The 20,542-nt window shown below is 43.1% G+C and overlaps 1 protein-coding gene across 1 annotated transcript; it reads right to left on the reverse strand.

The window, feature by feature from the left end:
- Positions 1-4,711: 4,711 nt before the first annotated feature.
- Positions 4,712-20,362, reverse strand: LOC115104820 (stearoyl-CoA desaturase 5-like). The gene is made up of 6 exons (XM_065006833.1): positions 20,210-20,362; positions 19,912-19,969; positions 10,505-10,635; positions 7,796-8,003; positions 5,171-5,401; positions 4,712-4,935 (listed from the first exon to the last, which is right to left on the reverse strand). The coding sequence occupies exons 1-6, from the start codon at positions 20,360-20,362 to the stop codon at positions 4,712-4,714; spliced, it is 1,005 nt and encodes a 334-aa protein (XP_064862905.1).
- Between the last annotated feature and the right edge of the window lie 180 nt (positions 20,363-20,542).

Below are 20,542 nucleotides of genomic sequence, written 5' to 3' on the forward strand. Positions count from 1 at the left end.
TTCTTCTGTTCAAGCCATTCTGTTCTTGATTTATTTCTGTGTTTTGGATCATTGTCCTGTTGCATCACCCAACTTCTGTTGAGCTTCAATTGGCAGACAGATAGCCTTACATTCTCCTGCAAAATGTCTTGATAAACTTGGGAATTCATTTTTCCGCCGATGATAGCAAGCTGTCCAGGCCCTGAGGCAGCAAAGCAGCCCCAAACCATGATGCTCCCTCCAACATACTTTATAATTTGGATGAGGTTTTGATGTTGGCGTGCTGTGCCTTTTTTTCTCCACACAGTGTTGTGTTCCTTCCAAACAACTCAATTTTAGTTTAATCTGTCCACAGAATATTTTGCCAGAAGCGCTGTCGAACATCCAGGTGCTCTTTTGCGAACTTCAGACATGCAGCAATGTTTTTTTTGCACAGCAGTGGCTTCGTCCGTGGTGCCCTCCCATGAACACCATTCTTGTTTAGTGTTTTACGTATCGTAGACTCATCAACAGAGATGTTAGCATGTTCCAGAGATTTCTGTAAGTCTTTAGCTGACACTCTAGGATTCTTCTTTACCTCATTGAGCATTCTGCTCTTGCAGTCATCTTTGCAGGACAGCCACTCCTAGGGAGAGAAGCAACAGTGCTGAACTTTCTCCATTTATAGACAATGTCTCTTACCGTGGACTGATGAACATCACGGCTTTTAGAGATACTATTGTAACCCTTTCCAGCTTTATGCAAGTCAACAAATCTTCATCTTAGGTCTTCTGAGATCTCTTTTGTTCGAGGCATGGTTTACACTAGGCAATGCTTCTTGTGAATAGTAAACTCAAATTTTGTAAGTGTTTTTTATAGGGCAAGGCAGCTCTAACCAACATCTCCAATCTCGTCTCATTTATTGTTGTCAGTTTATTAAGCACACTGTGATTATCTATTGTTGTGACTATGATGAAGATCATATCAAATCTTATGACTGATTTTTGCAGAAATCCAGGTAATTCCGAAGTGTTCACATTTTTTCTTGCCACTGTAGCTTGCGTTCTCATGTTTACTTTAGATTATTACTTTATATCATTTTGTCACGGCTTCCGCCGAAGTCGGTCCCTCTCCTTGTTCGTTCGGCGGTCGACGTCACCGGTCTTCTAGCCATCGCCGCGCCACCTTTAATTTTCCATTTGTTTTGTCTTGTTCTCCCGCACACCTGGTTCACATTCCCTCATCAGACTAAATGTACATTACCCTCTGTTTCCCCCATGTCTGTGTGTGGAATTGTTCTTTGTGTAGGGTGTTACGCTACAGGCTGGCTTGTGCTAGGTTTGTTTATAACCTGTTTTGTTTAATCCGGTTCATGTTACCGTGGTTGTGCTTTGTGCTGCCTCGCCTGTGCCTTTGAGCCAGGGTGTATATTAAAGTTCTACTGTTATCACCCATCTCTGCTCTCCTGTGCCTGACTTCCCGGCAACCAGTCACTCACCCCGTTACACATTTCCTCTCACGTTGTAATTGAGTACTGCATTCATTGTTGGGAAAAGCTTGCATCCTTTGCACGTGACAAAGAAACTTTGAAACTTGAGCAGGTTGACAATTATTTGGACGAGTCTTGTCCTTGAGGCAGAACTGAGCAATTTCCATTAGATGGGCTAGCTGCAAAGTCAAAATGGCCTATATTGTAAAAATTCATGAAAACAAAAATTGCTTTTTGGTCTTAATGTAATGTCTCAGCCTCCAGTATTTAGGCTGCAGTAGTTTATGTGTCGGGGGGCTAGGGTCAGTTTGTTATATCTGGAGTACTTCTCCTGTCCTATTCGGTGTCCTGTGTGAATCTAAGTGTGCGTTCTCTAATTCTCTCCTTCTCTCTTTCTCTCTTTCTTTCTCTCTCTCGGAGGACCTGAGCCCTAGGACCATGCCCCAGGACTACCTGACATGACTCCTTGCTGTCCCCAGTCCACCTGGCCATGCTGCTGCTCCAGTTTCAACTGACCTGAGTCCTAGCACCATGCCCCAGGACTACCTGACATGATGACTTCTTGCTGTCCCCAGTCCACCTGGCCATGCTGCTGCTCCAGTTTCAACTGTTCTGCCTTACTATTATTCGACCATGCTGGTCATTTATGAACATTTGAACATCTTGGCCATGTTCTGTTATAATCTCCACCCGGCACAGCCAGAAGAGGACTGGCCACCCCACATAGCCTGGTTCCTCTCTAGGTTTCTTCCTAGGTTTTGGCCTTTCTAGGGAGTTTTTCCTAGCCACCGTGCTTCTACACCTGCATTGCTTGCTGTTTGGGGTTTTAGGCTGGGTTTCTGTACAGCACTTTGAGATATCAGCTGATGTACGAAGGGCTATATAAATACATTTGATTTGATTTAGGGTAGGGTAGGGTTAGGCATTAGGGTTAGCAGTGTGGTTAAATTGAAAGTTAGGTTTTAAATAATATTTTATTACTTTGTGGCTATGCCAGCTGGTGATGAGAAAAGTTATCCTGCAAAACTTAAAACTACAGTATGTCCTTGCTCTGAAGTACATATTGAATATCTGTCAAACACTTCTACCACAGTCTGTTAGATTCTCTGAAAAAATAGTTCAACTCCTCTTATCATTCAAGACTGATCAGTTAAAGACCAGTATTAGTAAAGATCAGTCAGTCCTCAGTCAGTCAGTCAGTCCTCAGTCAGTCAGTCCTCAGTCAGTCAGTCAGTCAGTCCTCAGTCAGTCAGTCAGTCAGTCAGTCAGTCCTCAGTCAGTCAGTCAGTCCTCAGCCATCAGTCAGTCAGTCCTCAGCCATCAGCCATCAGTCAGTCAGTCAGTCCTCAGTCAGTCAGTCAGTCAGTCAGTCCTCAGTCAGTCAGTCCTCAGTCAGTCCTCAGTCCTCAGTCAATCAGTCAGTCCTCAGTCAGTCAGTCAGTCCTCAGTCAGTTAGTCAGTCAGTCAGTCAGTCAGTCAGTCAGTCAGTCAGTCAGTCAGTCCTCAGTCAGTCAGTCCTCAGTCAGTCAGTCCTCAGTCAGTCCTCAGTCAGTCCTCAGTCATCAGTCAGTCCTCAGTCAGTCAGTCAGTCCTCAGTCATCAGTCAGTCAGTCAGTCCTCAGTCAGTCCTCAGTCATCAGTCAGTCAGTCAGTCCTCAGTCAGTTAGTCAGTCAGTCAGTCCTCAGTCAGTTAGTCAGTCAGTGAGTCCTCAGTAAGTCAGTCCTCAGTCAGTCAGTCCTCAGTCAGTTAGTCAGTCAGTCCTCAGTCAGTTAGTCAGTCAGTGAGTCCTCAGTAAGTCAGTCCTCAGTCAGTCAGTCCTCAGTCAGTTAGTCAGTCAGTCCTCAGTCAGTGAGTCCTCAGTCATCAGCCAGTCAGTCAGTGAGTCAGTCACTCAGTCAGTCCTCAGTCAGTCAGTCCTCAGTCAGTCCTCAGTCAGTTAGTCAGTCAGTCAGTCCTCAGTCAATCAGTGAGTCCTCAGTCAGTCAGTCCTCAGTCAGTCCTCAGTCAGTTAGTCAGTCAGTCAGTCCTCAGTCAGTCCTCAGTCCTCAGTCATCAGCCAGTCAGTCAGTGAGTCAGTCCTCAGTCAGTCAGTCAGTCCTCAGTCATCAGTCAGTCAGTCAGTGAGTCAGTCCTCAGTCAGTCAGTCAGTCCTCAGTCATCAGTCAGTCAGTCAGTGAGTCAGTCCTCAGTCAGTCAGTGAGTCCTCAGTCATCAGCCAGTCAGTCAGTGAGTCAGTCCTCAGTCAGTCAGTGAGTCCTCAGTCATCAGCCAGTCAGTCAGTCAGTCAGTCCTCAGTCAGTGAGTCCTCAGTCATCAGCCAGTCAGTCAGTCAGTCCTCAGTCAGTCAGTCCTCAGTCAGTGAGTCCTCAGTCAGTCAGTCCTCAGTCAGTGAGTCCTCAGTCAGTGAGTCCTCAGTCAGTGAGTCCTCAGTCAGTCAGTCCTCAGTCAGTGAGTCCTCAGTCAGTGAGTCCTCAGTCATCAGCCAGTCAGTCAGTCAGTCCTCAGTCAGTCAGTCCTCAGTCAGTGAGTCCTCAGTCAGTGAGTCCTCAGTCAGTCAGTCCTCAGTCATCAGCCAGTCAGTCAGTGAGTCAGTCACTCAGTCAGAGTGCTGACACTAGCAATAAACATATTTAGACGTTCATGTATTCTGTATGTCTGGGTGTCTGATAGGCTGTACCCAGAACACATTTTTCACACCACCTATGTTGATCTCTAGATGTGATGAGGGATTGGAGGGGGTGGGGTGACTTGGTACAGGTGACAGGAGTAAACTCCCACACACCATTACCTCTGCATGTGACATTTACTGTCCACGTTTCATTCTGTGACCTTTTTCCAAGCCACGACAACCAAGATGTTGACAATAAACAGCACGTGTCTCCTAAATGCAGGAGTGGTCATGTCTCACCACCAGTCACCCTGCAGTAGAAACCCTTCTCCACAGGGTATTGCACTGTAGAACCTAGCTTGTGGAAGCTCTTGCAACAGGTAAGTATCAATGCTAGGATTTGATATTCTGATTTCAAAAGGTGTCTGGTTGTCTTTGGTTTCCACATCAATCCTTGGATTAACTAACCAGGGAGTCAAAAACTACACCTTTGTGTCAGAACATAATATGCAATTGTGGGGACCAAAAAGAACAAAGTAGAAAATATAGCAGGCAAATCATGATTAGAAATCATAATGCATGGCGGGCATAAGAAAATATTGCCGTCTTCATCATGGACTTCTGAACCACAACTTGGTTCAGTGAGAAGCACCACTCATGTTTCTTTCTCTTGTCTAGTGTTGACTGGCCCGTAGCTACCACCCCCTGTCCTTAATTTCCTGGCCTGTATTATTTCCACGGATGCCTTCTTGCGGTTGCTGGCCAGGCCCATCCAGCACATGAGATTGATGAAGTATGTGGTGGGGTTGAAACGCAGCCCGAACTCACTGGCAGAGTAGTCAAAGGGGAATGTGTGGTGAAAGTTATGGAAACCTTCACCTAGGGGGATGTGGATGGGGGATGGGTAGGGAGTGGAAGTACAAATGTTAGATGCATTCTTTTGCATTCAATTCCAATCATTTCAATCCATTAATTTGAATCTTACAATATCTGACAATACAAAGTAGAATCACGAAAGGAGGGACCATAGATATAACAACATTATGAGACACTACAGTAGAATAAATTGTTTATGAGTTAATAACATGTTATAACAGGTCATAGCCAGACTCACCGATGGCTCCGAAGGTGACCCAGTGGTTCTCCCGGGGGCTGATGTTCTGGTCGTACGGTCGGTTCCCGTACATGTGGGCGGCGCTGTTCACCAGCCAGGTGACATTGAGCGAGACGGTGTAAAGCAAGATGGACGCCAGGAAGTAGGAGTTCCACAGTGTCTCGCCCCAGAAGTACCAGGGAACCACAGTGGGAACCAGGAAGCACATTATCAGGACCGTGGTCTTATAGTGGGATAGAATAGTGTCAAAAGAAAGGTAGAGGAGAAGAGAGGAGAGGGAAGAGAGGAGAGGGAAGACAGGAGAGGAGAAGAGAGGAGAGGGAAGAGAGGAGAGGGAAGAGAAGAGAGGAGAGTCGAGGGAAGAGAGGAGAGGGAAGAGAAGAGAGGAGAGTCGATGGAAGACGGGAGAGGAGAAGAAAGTCGAGGGAAGACAGGAGAGGAGAAGAGAGGAGAGGGAAGACAGGAGAGGAGAAGAGAGGAGAGGGAAGACAGGAGAAGAGAGGAGAGGGAAGAGAGGAGAGGGAAGAGAGGAGAGGGAAGAGAAGAGAGGAGAGTCGATGGAAGACGGGAGAGGGAAGAGAAGAGAGGAGAGGGAAGAGAAGAGAGGAGAGGGAAGAGAAGAGAGGAGAGTCGATGGAAGACAGGAGAGGAGAAGAGAAGAAAGGAGAGTCGATGGAAGACAGGAGAGGAGAAGAGAGGAGAGGGAAGAGAAGAAAGGAGAGTCGATGGAAGGAGAGTCGATGGAAGACAGGAGAGGAGAAGAGAGGAGAGGGAAGAGATGAAAGGAGAGTCGATGGAAGACAGGAGAGGAGAAGAGAGGAGAGGAGAAGAGAGGAGAGGGAAGACAGGAGAGGAGAAGAGAGGAGAGGGAAGAGATGAAAGGAGAGTCGATGGAAGAGAGGAGAGGAGAAGAGAGGAGAGGAGAAGAGAGGAGAGGGAAGACAGGAGAGGAGAAGAGAGGAGAGGGAAGAGATGAAAGGAGAGTCGATGGAAGAGAGGAGAGGAGAAGAGAGGAGAGGGAAGACAGGAGAGGAGAAGAGAGGAGAGGAGAAGAGAGTCGATGGAAGAGAGGAGAGGAGAAGAGAGGAGAGGGAAGACAGGAGAGGAGAAGAGAGGAGAGGAGAAGAGAGGAGAGGGAAGGGAAGACAGGAGAGGAGAAGAGAGGAGAGGGAAGAGAAGAAAGGAGAGTCGATGGAAGGAGAGTCGATGGAAGACAGGAGAGGAGAAGAGAGGAGAGGGAAGACAGGAGAGGAGAAGAGAGGAGAGGGAAGAGATGAAAGGAGAGTCGATGGAAGAGAGGAGAGGAGAAGAGAGGAGAGGAGAAGAGAGGAGAGGAGAGGGAAGAGATGAAAGGAGAGTCGATGGAAGACAGGAGAGGAGAAGAGAGGAGAGGGAAGAGAGGAGAGGGAAGAGATGAAAGGAGAGTCGATGGAAGAGAGGAGAGGAGAAGAGAGGAGAGGGAAGAGATGAAAGGAGAGTCGATGGAAGACAGGAGAGGAGAAGAGAGGAGAGGGAAGAGATGAAAGGAGAGTCGATGGAAGACAGGAGAGGAGAAGAGAGGAGAGGGAAGAGATGAAAGGAGAGTCGATGGAAGACAGGAGAGGAGAAGAGAGGAGAGGAGAAGAGAGGAGAGGGAAGAGATGAAAGGAGAGTCGATAGAAGAGAGGAGAGGGAAGAGATGAAAGGAGAGTCGATGGAAGACAGGAGAGGAGAAGAGAGGAGAGGGAAGAGATGAAAGGAGAGTCGATGGAAGACAGGAGAGGAGAAGAGAGGAGAGGAGAAGAGAGGAGAAGAGAGGAGAGGGAAGAGATGAAAGGAGAGTCGATGGAAGACAGGAGAGGAGAAGAGATGACAGGAGAGGAGAAGAGATGAAAGGAGAGTCGATGGAAGACAGGAGAGGAGAAGAGAGGAGAGGGAAGAGAGGAGAGGGAAGAGATGAAAGGAGAGTCGATGGAAGACAGGAGAGGAGAAGAGAGGAGAGGGAAGAGATGAAAGGAGAGTCGATGGAAGACAGGAGAGGAGAAGAGAGGAGAGGAGAAGAGAGGAGAGGAGAAGAGAGGAGAGGAGAAGAGATGAAAGGAGAGTCGATGGAAGACAGGAGAGGAGATGAGCAGAGATGAGCGGAGAGGAGAGGAGAATATCTTATAGGGCTTATCCAGAGTAACTTATGACTTACGGAAGTGATCATCAAGCAGATTCAGCCATGGGATGATTTTTTCTTGAGCGGATAATCAGGGGACCGGAACATAATTACAAATAATTTGTAGACTGCAAATTGTCCGGAAGAAGCCCAAACAAATTTTATGTTTGACTAAAACATAATAATTTCAAACCTCGATTACATTTGTATACGATCACGTCATGTCACTCTATTATGCGTGGGAATACTTGGAAACAGATTTCTTAAAGGAAAATCACCTGGTGATTTTTTTTATAGTCTTTTATGTCCAACAATGAAAATTCTACAAAAAACAACAACATTGGGGGGCCAAATAAAACCACCCGTGGGCCAGTTGGGGAACCCTGACTTCCAGGAAGACAAGTGCAAAGCTAGGGTGGTGTTGTGTTCTGATCAATCAAACAGGGCTAGAGCTAGGGGTCAATGTGAAATGGGGCAGTGGACCCACTTCCTCTGAAACTGGACGATGGGATCAGCCAAGAGGTCAGTAACGTCCAGCTTCTTTCCCTTCTCGATGACATCACGGTGTTTACGCACAAACAGCCAGCCAATGTGAGCAAAGAAGAAGCCTCGTGTTGCATTGTGGGGGTCTGCATCTGTCTCTGAGAACTTGTGGTGCACACGGTGGTCTCTTGCCCACTCATAGATGTCATTCTTTGGAGGAGAGAGGAGGAAAAAGATGTGTGGAAATGTGTGAAGTGAACTTTTTGAATCTTGCATTCAGGCAAATTTTCCATAAAGAGGACAGTCTCTCACAGTGCACCTTGGTAGTCATGACAACACTACTATTCTTTCTGTCCAGCAGACCCCCCACAGCAGCCATCGTCTCCCTGCGTTAGATGGCCCTATTGCTTTGTCATAATTAGAAACCAGTGATGTAATATAGTTCAGGTCCTGGGACGAGACTGAGAGCACAGTGGTCAGCAACTTAATTAGAATCATTAACCTGAAACTCAAATCAAATGGAGTCATAGGTTCCAGAGGGGAGTTTTGTCTATAGTTGTTGTTTTACAGGATTAGCCATAGTAGTATGGTGCCCCTGGAGCAAATGATGGTTAAGTACCTTGCTCAAGGGCACATCGACAGATTTTTCACCTTGTCGGCTCAGGTATTCGAACCCACAACCTTTCGGTTACTGGCCCAACACTCTAACCACTAGGCTACCTGCCGCCTCTCAGAGACATTTTGGAAGAAATAGCTTTGATTTGTAGAAGTACAAGTAAATAATTAATATCTACCTGTTTCTTTTATGTCTTTTATGTGTCTGAAAGGGCAGAAAGACCAGCGATACTACATTGAAGCTGTATCTTCATCCCTGTGCTTTATGAAGGTTCTCTATAGTGATTCTGTCACGACTCCCACCGAAGTTGGCTCCCCTGCCTGTTCGGGCGGTGCTCGGCGGTCGTCGTCACCGGCCTACTAGCCACCACCGATCCCTTTTCCCTTTTCTGTTTGTTTTGTTTTATTAGTTGCACCTGTGTCCTATGATGTTTTCCTGATGGGTGTCCCTTATTTAAGGCTAGCAAACCCGCCCTTGTTTTGTGCGGGATTATTCTAGTGTTACGTGTTGTGTTGTTGGGTGTGTTCGTGCTCCGGATCTGGTACCCTGTGTTTTAGGTTGGTCCGTATTTTTGCGCCCTGTGTTTGGGCATTGTATTTTGGTGCCACATTAAAGTGCACTTCTCCCTTGGAACTCTCTGCTCCCGATTCCTACCTCTCACACCTAGTCTACCGTGACAGATTCCCACCTGGACTAATTAACAAATATCTTCAGAGGTTGTCAACAACTGAGGGAGAGAGGGATGGAGGACACTTGAACAGCTGAGGGAGAGAGGGATGGAGGACACTTGAATGGCTGAGGGAGAGAGGGATGGAGGACACTTCAACAGCTGAGGGAGAGAGGGATGGAGGACACTTGAACAGCTGAGGGAGAGAGGGATGGAGGACACTTGAATGGCTGAGGGAGAGAGGGATGGAGGACACTTCAACAGCTGAGGGAGAGAGGGATGGAGGACACTTGAACAGCGGAGGGAGAGAGGGATGGAGGACACTTGAACAGCTGAGGGAGAGAGGGATGGAGGACACTTGAACAGCGGAGGGAGAGAGGGATGGAGGACACTTGAACAGCTGAGGGAGAGAGGGATGGAGGACACTTGAACAGCGGAGGGAGAGAGGGATGGAGGACACTTGAACAGCTGAGGGAGAGAGGGATGGAGGACACTTGAACAGCTGAGGGAGAGAGGGATGGAGGACACTTGAACAGCTGAGGGAGAGAGGGATGGAGGACACTTCAACAGCTGAGGGAGAGAGGGATGGAGGACACTTGAATGGCTGAGGGAGAGAGGGATGGAGGACACTTCAACGGCTGAGGGAGAGAGGGATGGAGGACACTTCAACAGCTGAGGGAGAGAGGGATGGAGGACACTTGAATGGCTGAGGGAGAGAGGGATGGAGGACACTTCAACAGCTGAGGGAGAGAGGGATGGAGGACACTTGAATGGCTGAGGGAGAGAGGGATGGAGGACACTTGAATGGCTGAGGGAGAGAGGGATGGAGGACACTTGAACGGCGGAGGGAGAGAGGGATGGAGGACACTTGAATGGCTGAGGGAGAGAGGGATGGAGGACACTTCAACAGCTGAGGGAGAGAGGGATGGAGGACACTTCAACAGCTGAGGGAGAGAGGGATGGAGGACACTTCAACAGCTGAGGGAGAGAGGGATGGAGGACACTTCAACAGCTGAGGGAGAGAGGGATGGAGGACACTTCAACAGCTGAGGGAGAGAGGGATGGAGGACACTTCAACAGCTGAGGGAGAGAGGGATGGAGGACACTTCAACAGCTGAGGGAGAGAGGGATGGAGGACACTTCAACAGCTGAGGGAGAGAGGGATGGAGGACACTTCAACAGCTGAGGGAGAGAGGGATGGAGGACACTTGAGAAAAGAGGAAGAGTAGAATAAAGGAGGAGAAGAGGTACTTCGACAGTATTTGATTTGGAAAACAATTGTTGATTAAGCCAATAAACCCTGTTGTTACATCCTGTTGTTATGGTTGGATGCTGAAGGGTTGCTAGGTTGCTGCTGTAATTTTATTATTGTATGCATTCATCACTTAATGTGAATAAGAAATAATAAGAAAATGAACTTGCACTAACCTGGAAGGACATGGAGTTTGCGGCTGCGAGGAAGACTCTGAGAGGGAGCTTGGCTCTGTAGGAGCGGTGGCTCCACAGCCGATGGACCCCTGCTGTCACTCCCAGGGCTGTCACGATGAAACACACATAGGCTGTAACACACACATCAGAAAACACAACAGAGCCATTTAAAAACCGAAAGGGTGAATACCAGCTTGTTACACACCAGAGGAAACAATATATAAATATTCCAAAACATGGTTATGTATACAACAAGGCACTAAAGTAATACTGGAAAAAAAAGCACGGCTAAGGAATACACTTTTTTGCCTAAATAAAAAGCCTTATGTTTTGGGCAAGTCGAACACTACACGTCACTGAGTAATTTTCGAGCATGGGGTTGGCTGCATCATGGTATGTGTATGCTTGACATCGGCAAAGACTGGGGAGTTTTTCAGGAGGAAAAGAAACAGGATGGAGCTAAACACAGGCAAAATCCTAGAGGAAAACCTGCTTCAGTCTGCTTTCCACCAGACACTGGGAGAGGTATTCACCTTTCAGCAGGACAATAACCTGCTTCAGTCTGCTTTCCACCAGACACTGGGAGAGGTATTCACCTTTCAGCAGGACAATAACCTGCTTCAGTCTGCTTTACACCAGACACTGGGAGAGGTATTCACCTTTCAGAAAGACAACAACCTACAACAAATCTGCACTCGATTCAGTTTGACAGTGTTTAATAGTCACATGTACAGGGATGCATGTGTGATTGCAGGGTACAGTGAACATCTTAGGCTCTGAGCCCGAACATGCAGGACTAAGTTAAATAAAACAATTCAAATGTTAATTAAAATACAACAATAGAAATAGCAGTATATACAGTACATAAGACAGTGAATCCTCCTGAGTTACCTAATTACATTTTTTAAAATAAAATCTCCTTGAAAATCTATGGCAAGACTTGAAAATGGCTGTCCTAGCCATGATCCCCAACACTTTGACAGAGCTTTTTTACGTAACACAATTTTTTCTTAACTTCTTAAAGCATTGTTGGTTAAGGTCTTGTAAGTAAGCTTCACTGTGAGGTCTACCTACACCTGCTGTATTCGGCGCATGTAACAAAAAAAATTACATTTGATTTGATATGATTTGAATCATTTAGAAAATAATAATTGAGCAAACATTGCACAATCCAGGGGAGCAAAACACTTAGAGACTTACCCAGAAAGACTCAGCTGTGATCGCTGTCAAAGACTTACCCAGAAAGACTCAGCTGTGATCGCTGTCAAAGACTTACCCAGAAAGACTCAGCTGTGATCGCTGTCAAAGACTTACCCAGAAAGACTCAGCTGTGATCGCTGTCAAAGACTTACCCAGAAAGACTCAGCTGTGATCGCTGTCAAATACTTACCCAAAAAGACTCAGCTGTGATCGCTGTCAAAGACTTACCCAGAAAGACTCAGCTGTGATCGCTGTCAAAGACTTACCCAGAAAGACTCAGCTGTGATCGCTGTCAAAGACTTACCCAGAAAGACTCAGTTGTGATCGCTGTCAAAGACTTCCCCAGAAAGACTCAGTTGTGATCGCTGTCAAAGACTTACCCAGAAAGACTCAGCTGTGATCACTGTCAAAGACTTACCCAGAAAGACTCAGCTGTGATTGCTGTCAAAGACTTACCCAGAAAGACTCAGCTGTGATCGCTGTCAAAGACTTACCCAGAAAGACTCAGCTGTGATCGCTGTCAAAGACTTACCCAGAAAGACTCAGCTGTGATCGCTGTCAAAGACTTACCCAGAAAGACTCAGCTGTGATCGCTGTCAAAGACTTACCCAGAAAGACTCAGCTGTGATCGCTGTCAAATACTTACCCAGAAAGACTCAGCTGTGATCGCTGTCAAAGACTTACCCAGAAAGACTCAGCTGTGATCGCTGTCAAAGACTTACCCAGAAAGACTCAGCTTTGATCGCTGTCAAAGACTTACCCAGAAAGACTCAGTTGTGATCGCTGTCAAAGACTTCCCCAGAAAGACTCAGTTGTGATCGCTGTCAAAGACTTACCCAGAAAGACTCAGCTGTGATCACTGTCAAAGACTTACCCAGAAAGAATCAGCTGTGATCGCTGTCAAAGGTGATTCTAACATATATTGACTCGGGAGGAATATTATTGTTTAATTTTACATCCGCTTTAATATTGCAAATTATTTTGTGTACATTACTAAAAAAAAAAAAATTTGTAACACTTTGTAACACAATAACATGTGAAGAAATCCAAGGGTGTCACGCCCTGACCATAGATATACTTTTTTATTCTCTATTTTGGTTAGGTTGGGGTGTGACTAGGGGGGGTGTACTTAATCTAGGTTGTTTATGTCTATGTTGGCCTGGTATGGTTCCCAATCAGAGGCAGCTGTTTGTCGTTGTCTCTTATTGGGGATCCTATTTAGGCAGCCATTTCGCCACTGTGTTTTGTGGGATCTTGTTTTTGTGTTGTTGCCTGTGAGCACTCTGGAACGTCATGCTTCATTTGTTCTTTATTGTTTTTGTGCGTTTCATTAAATAAACATGTGGAACCCATATCGCGCTGCACTTTGGTCTGAGAATGCTTACGACGATCGTGACAAAGGGGGGTGGGGGGGTAGACTTTCTATTTAAGCACTGTATCTATAGATATTGAACAAAAATATACATGCAACAATTTCAAAGATTTTACAGAGTTACAGTTCATATGAGGAAATCAATCAACTGAAAAAAATGTATTAGGACCTAATCTATGGATTTCACGACTGGGAATCCAGATATGCATCTGTTGGTCACAGATACCTTACAAAAACGGGCCTCACAATGGGCCTCAGGATCTCTTCACGGTATTTCTGTGCATTCAAATTGCCATCAATAAAATGCAATTGTGTTCATTGTTCGTAGTTTATGCCTGCCCACACCATAACCCCACCTCCACCATGGGGCATTCTGTTCACAATGACGGGTCTGTTAGAATGTGGCCGTACAGACACAAACGGGACCCAGAACATACCAGGTTCAAGTGAGCCAGCAAACCTCTTGCCCACACAACGCTATACATGTGGTCTGTGGTTGTAAGGCCAGTTGTATATGTACTGACAAATTCTCTAAAACAACATTAGAGGCAGTTTATGGTAGAGAAATTAACAATCAATTATCTGGCAACAGCTCTGGTGGACATTCCTGCAGTCAGCATGTCAATTGCACACTCCCTCAAAACTTGAGACATCTGTGGCATTGTGTTGTGTGACAAAACTGCACATTTTTGAGTGATCTTTCATTGTCCCCAGCACAAGGTGCACTTGTGTAATGATCATGCTGCTTAATCAGCATTTTGATATGCCACACCTGTCAAGTGGAAGGATTATCATGGCAAAGGAGCAGTGCTTACTAACATGGATGTAACCAAATTTGTTCACCAAATTTGAGAAATACCATTTTTGTGCGTATGTAACATTTCTGGGATCTTTGATTTCATCTCATGAAACATGAGACCAACACTTTACATGTTGCGTTTATATTTTTGTTCAGTATAGATTAGTCTCACTGAAATTAAATCGCTTTTGCAAGAGAGGCAGGGTCAGCAGTGTATTACATGTTACAGGTGGATACCAGGCTGAGAGTTTAGGCTTAACCAAATCTCTCTGTAAGGCACACAGGTCACAAAAATAGGTGCTTTTGAATAACGTGGCCATAGATGATTGATAAATGAAGATAGTTCACTCAGGCAGTTTGTCATTGAACAAAAATGGTTGGTTCTGGTCTACTTAAATGGATGTCTTTATAGCAGCTGGGTCTGGTATACTTAGTTAACTGACATTCATTGAACCATAAAAAAAAATACAGCAAGTGGGGTGTCTCGCTTCCTCTTCCGTCTCTGATGTGGCCTCATATAGTGGTGGCTATGCAGCTAAAAATAGTGATTCCAGGAACTGTGCATCACTATGACTGACTGACTGACAAACACCCATCCAGAGTGCGACCCAGACAGACACTGCCCATAGAGGGCCGGACAAACGGATTGGTTCAGCTTCAACGCTTTCCAGGAAAATAAACAAATGACAGATTATGGTAATCCCTTAATATCTTAATAGTTCAAAATGGGGATGTAGCCAATAATAATATGCTCATTTGGCAGACGATAACACAACTTGATTTTAAATGAGTTTAAATTAGTTCTGGATATTGCCTACCATATATTCATATTTTAGGTAATCAATACACTTCCTCACTTGATCTTTTTAACAGGTTTAATTTAGAAATGCTTATAAAACAAGACCCTGGTTGTATAGCGAGTCCCCCAATTCAGATGCCCGCTGTTTCTGACATGGAGAGTACTTGATGCCATTACACTTTAAAGGCACAATCTGTTCATGCTGTTCAATTGTCATCTGAAAAGCTCTCACAGCAAAAAGATTATACATCAACATTTCTACATATTTGTTGACTTGGATGTAACACCTCTTACATGAGAATACCTTTTAGTTATGAAATCATAGGAATTACTGTATCTAAAGCTGATAGTTACAGTGTACCAAAACAAAAAGCTGATAGTTACAGTGTAACAAAACAAAAAGCTGATTGTTACTGTAACAATCAGTTTTTTTGTTTTGTTACACTGTAACTATCAGTTTTTTTTTTTGTTACACTGTAACGATCAGTTTTTTTTGTTTTGTTACACTGTAACAATCAGTTTTTTTGTTTTGTTACACTGTAACTATCAGTTTTTTTGTTTTGTTACACTGTAACTATCAGTTTTTTTTTTTGTTACACTGTAACGATCAGTTTTTTTTGTTTTGTTACACTGTAACTATCAGCTTTTTGTTTTGTTACACTGTAACGATCAGTTTTTTTGTTTTGTTACACTAACTATCAGCTTTTTGTTTTGTTACACTGTAACTATCAGCTTTTTGTTTTGTTACACTGTAACTATCAGCTTTTTGTTTTGTTACACTGCAACTATCAGCTTTTTGTTTTGTTACACTGTAACTATCAGTTTTTTTGTTTTGTTACACTGTAACTATCAGTTTTTTTGTTTTGTTACACTGTAACTATCAGCTTTTTGGTTTGTTACACTGTAACTATCAGTTTTTTGGTTTGTTACACTGTAACGATCAGTTTTTTTGTTTTGTTACACTAACTATCAGCTTTTTGTTTTGTTACACTGTAACGATCAGTTTTTTTGTTTTGTTACACTGTAACTATCAGTTTTTTGTTTTGTTACACTAACTATCAGTTTTTTGTTTTGTTACACTAACTATCAGTTTTTTTGTTTTGTTACACTAACTATCAGCTTTTTGTTTTGTTACACTGTAACTATCAGCTTTTTGTTTTGTTACACTGTAACGATCAGCTTTTTGTTTTGTTACACTGTAACGATCAGTTTTTTGTTTTGTTACACTGTAACGATCAGCTTTTTGTTTTGTTACACTGTAACTATCAGCCTTTTGTTTTGTTACACTGTAACTATCAGCTTTTTGTTTTGTTACACTGTAACTATCAGCTTTTTGTTTTGTTACACTGTAACTATCAGCTTTTTGTTTTGTTACACTGTAACTATCAGCTTTTTGTTTTGTTACACTGTAACTATCAGCTTTTTGTTTTGTTACACTGTAACTATCAGCTTTTTGTTTTGTTACACTGTAACTATCAGCTTTTTTGTTTTGTTACGCTGTAACTATCAGCTTTTTGTTTTGTTACACTGTAACTATCAGCTTTTTGTTTTGTTACACTGTAACTATCAGCTTTTTGTTTTGTTACACTGTAACGATCAGTTTTTTTGTTTTGTTACACTGTAACGATCAGTTTTTTGTTTTGTTACACTGTAACTATCAGCTTTTTGTTTTACACTGTAACGATCAGTTTTTTTGTTTTGTTACACTGTAACTATCAGCTTTTTGTTTTGTTACACTGTAACTATCAGCTTTTTGTTTTGTTACACTGTAACGATCAGTTTTTTTGTTTTGTTACACTGTAACTATCAGCTTTTTGTTTTGTTACACTGTAACGATCAGTTTTTTGTTTTGTTACACTGTAACTATCAGCCTTTTGTTTTGTTACACTGTAACTATCAGCTTTTTGTTTTGTTACACTGTAACTATCAGCTTTTTGTTTTGTTACACTGTAACTATCAGCTTTTTGTTTTGTTACACTGTAACTATCAGCTTTTTTGTTTTGTTACGCTGTAACTATCAGCTTTTTGTTTTGTTACACTGTAACTATCAGCTTTTTGTTTTGTTACACTGTAACTATCAGCTTTTTGTTTTGTTACACTGTAACGATCAGTTTTTTTGTTTTGTTACACTGTAACTATCAGTTTTTTTGTTTTGTTACACTGTAACGATCAGTTTTTTGTTTTGTTACACTGTAACTATCAGCTTTTTGTTTTACACTGTAACGATCAGTTTTTTTGTTTTGTTACACTGTAACTATCAGCTTTTTGTTTTGTTACACTGTAACTATCAGCTTTTTGTTTTGTTACACTGTAACGATCAGTTTTTTGTTTTGTTACACTGTAACTATCAGCCTTTTGTTTAGTTACACTGTAACGATCAGTTTTTTTGTTTTGTTACACTGTAACTCAGTTTTTTTGTTTTGTTACACTGTAACTATCAACTTTTTGTTTTGTTACACTGTAACTATCAGCTTTTTGTTTTGTTACACTAACTATCAGCTTTTTGTTTTGTTACACTGTAACGATCAGTTTTTTTGTTTTGTTACACTGTAACGATCAGTTTTTTTGTTTTGTTACACTGTAACGATCAGTTTTTTGTTTTGTTACACTGTAACTATCAGCTTTTTGTTTTGTTACACTGTAACGATCAGTTTTTTTGTTTTGTTACACTGTAACTATCAACTTTTTGTTTTGTTACACTGTAACTATCAGCTTTTTGTTTTGTTACACTGTAACGATCAGTTTTTTGTTTTGTTACACTGTAACTATCAGCTTTTTGTTTTGTTACACTGTAACTATCAGCTTTTTGTTTTGTTACACTGTAACGATCAGTTTTTTTGTTTTGTTATACTATAACGATCAGTTTTTTTTGGAAGCAAGTCCACGCAGCAATGTTCCAACATCTAGTGGAAAGCCTTCCCAGAAGAGTGGAGGCTGTTCTAGCAGCAAAGGGGGGACCAACTCCATATTAATGCCCATGATTTTGGAATAAGATGTTTGACAAGCAGGTGTCCACATACTATTGGTCATGTAGTGTATGTCTATGGTGTATGCACTGTAAGCACCTGACCTGAGCCATAAGGGAAACTGGGCATCTACCACCCCACTATCAGTTAGATTAGGCTACTTTGAAAACTGTTGCAGGTGTGTGTGTGTGTTGAGATCACTGCAGCAGGCAGCTTAGTCCCCTAATGGCTGAGTCACATGAGTGAGAGAGGAGACAGAGCAGCACGCGTCATGACTTTTTAACAGTTGTAGGTAGGCTATTTAGATTGTCATTTTGGACACACCTATTTTTTTCCCCAAAAACATATTAACATGCTAGAACTGATGTCCTTCAAGAAATAATGTCGGCAAATCACTGGAAAGCATCTTTATACCACAGGTATGACAACAAACTTTTTACTGTTCTAATTATGTTGGTAACCAGTTAATAATAGCAATAAGGCACCCCGGGAGTTTGTTGTATACGGCCAATATACCACGTCTAACGGCTGTATACAGGTACTCCACATTGCATCATGCATAAGAACAGCCCTTAGCCGTGGTATATTGGACATATACCATACCTCCTTGTGTCTTATTTCTTAATCATAACAGTCAAACGAGTTAAATCGACATCCATTGATGGAAAAGGATTTTGCAAGTTTTATAAAGGGTGAATTATGTTCAATCATGCAACATATTAAAATTCATTTATGTCACAACAATAATTATTTTGATAATAAACTAATTTAGTTTCTAACATTGTTACAGGTTACGTCGATAACATGCTGGGGAAAGGGTTTATTGTATAAATGCGGGACATCCTCTCTTGCTGCAAAACAAATGTTGGGCTAGTTCAGGCATTTAGGGAGGGTTCAGAAAGGTCATGGGTTAAGGAATTTTTACTAGACCTAGCAACCCTGCTGGAGTGAGCTTCTCTTCTTCTCCCGCTTCGAACATGCAGTGTGCCTCGCAAAAGTTTGCTCTCCTCGTTATGAAATTATCAACTTGACTCTGTATATCTAAAAATGACCATACACAATGATTGATTCAAGCAAAAATTCTAATGTAAGCCTCGATCAGCATGTAGCCTACCTACAGCCAGATGAGAGTGGTCTCCAGGTGGAAGCTTAATGTACTATTTTCAACAACTCATTTGATAGAAAATAAGCTAACAAATAACATTGGTTGTCACTCAACTAACGGACTTATGCTTCATTTGGATCGGTTGCATTGGCATCTGAACACTGGACCGATGCATATCGGTGAATCTTTATGTAACCCCAACTTGAGACGTTCCCTCTCCTATGTCTTAAAGGGCAATTCCACCACTTTTCAAACTCATATTCATTACCTCCAGCACAATACCAGAGTATACATGTGTGAAAAGTGCACGTTTCTACATCTTGTAATAAAAAATATATAAAGTTCAAAGGTTATACCCAATGACAACAAAAGTTCAAATATATATTTTCAAGCACAGATTCGCGGTGACATGTCGAGCAAGACGATACCGTATTTTACTTCACATTTTTAAAGAATTAAAAAAATATATTTTCAACCACAGATTATAGAAACATGCTGATATGTCACATGTAGACACAGGTATGGTGCTGGAGATAATGAATATGAAGTTGAAAGTTGTGGAATTTACCTTTAAAAGGGATACTCTGGGATTTTGGACATCACGCCAGGCCCTCATCACCACTGCACTGATCAGCTGCAAATCAATAACCAATTATCAATATGATAATACACCTCCCTCTGCCAGTTCCTCAACACCCCCACTGATCAGCTGAAGAATGATATGTTGTCAATAATCAATGAGTAGAACAGTAGCCAATACCATGCATTAAGAACTACCTGATCACATGGCCGTGGCACTCATCATGATAGAGGTACTCTTATGATGGGAGAGGCTATACGGACAGACCCAAAATTCATGACGTATGTCACAAGTTAAGTGGAGACTAACGGATTCGGTTCAATCAGCTCAGTCAGTCATCCTGATGAGCCCTCCCAAGATAGATAGTTTAGGTTTGCGGCTAGAAACTTCAGAGACAATTTAAAACTGGTCTGCTGAAGTTGGGGGTGTTCAGAATCATTCTGTTTATACTGAACTGCTAAAGCAATAAATGTGCTTTAGCTGTCTGTCACCCTGGCCTGACATTAGCTACACTATCTAGCTACTTCCCTCTAAGTTACTGCAAGACAGAAGTCCTTGGCAAGCGGGACCCGGGAGCGAAGGATACTGCACGGTGCTGTTGTGTTCCTGGCTTGCAGCGCAAACTCTCCCCATTGAGCAGTAGACTATCACGGTGACATCCAGATGGTTACTTCCAATATTACAAGTTATTTCTCCTGTAGGCTGCTATACTATTCAAAATGTAATTGAGTATGGAACAAAATGTTCCACATTAGCTACCACCAGCCACCTAGGATACAGTCTCCCTGTTAAGCAACTGCTGCCCAGTGGGAAGCACCTTGCTACAACACCGTTGCATTGGTCATTCACACCAGCATGTCACGTTATGTTACTGTGTTAGTTACCTTGGTGATCTTGCTGGGAGTCTTGGTTAAGTACTTCCTCTGTGTTTTCTCCAGAAGCTCCGCCCCAATCTTCCTGGCAGCAATATCCTTGCCGGTGAAGAACTTTTTCTGCAAAGCAATGATGACGGCATGTGTTTCATTGCAGGTAACCATGATTGACAGAGGAAGAAGAATGATTACAAGCACCACCCACCTTTTGAAGCTTGCAGTCTGTTATTCGAACTCAATCAGGATGACAGAGTGATCTCCAGCCATGTCCTCGTCAACACTCACACCTGTGTTAACGAGAGAGTCACTGACATGTCAGCTGGTCCTTTTGTGGCAGGGCTGAAA

The sequence above is a fragment of the Oncorhynchus nerka genome, linkage group LG22 (genome assembly GCF_034236695.1).
Source record: "Oncorhynchus nerka isolate Pitt River linkage group LG22, Oner_Uvic_2.0, whole genome shotgun sequence".
NCBI classification, from domain to species: domain Eukaryota; kingdom Metazoa; phylum Chordata; class Actinopteri; order Salmoniformes; family Salmonidae; genus Oncorhynchus; species Oncorhynchus nerka.

Excerpts from the sequence above, each read along its gene's own strand:
- LOC115104820 (XM_065006833.1), bottom strand. The coding sequence starts at position 20,362 with ATGGTTACCTGCAATGAAACACATGCCGTCATCATTGCTTTGCAGAAA. Across the intron at positions 10,636-19,911 it reads GAACACAACAGCACCGTGCA|CCTATGTGTGTTTCATCGTG; the intron begins GTATCCTTCGCT and ends TGTGTGTTACAG. Across the intron at positions 4,936-5,170 it reads GGTCACCTTCGGAGCCATCG|GTGAAGGTTTCCATAACTTT; the intron begins GTGAGTCTGGCT and ends ACATCCCCCTAG.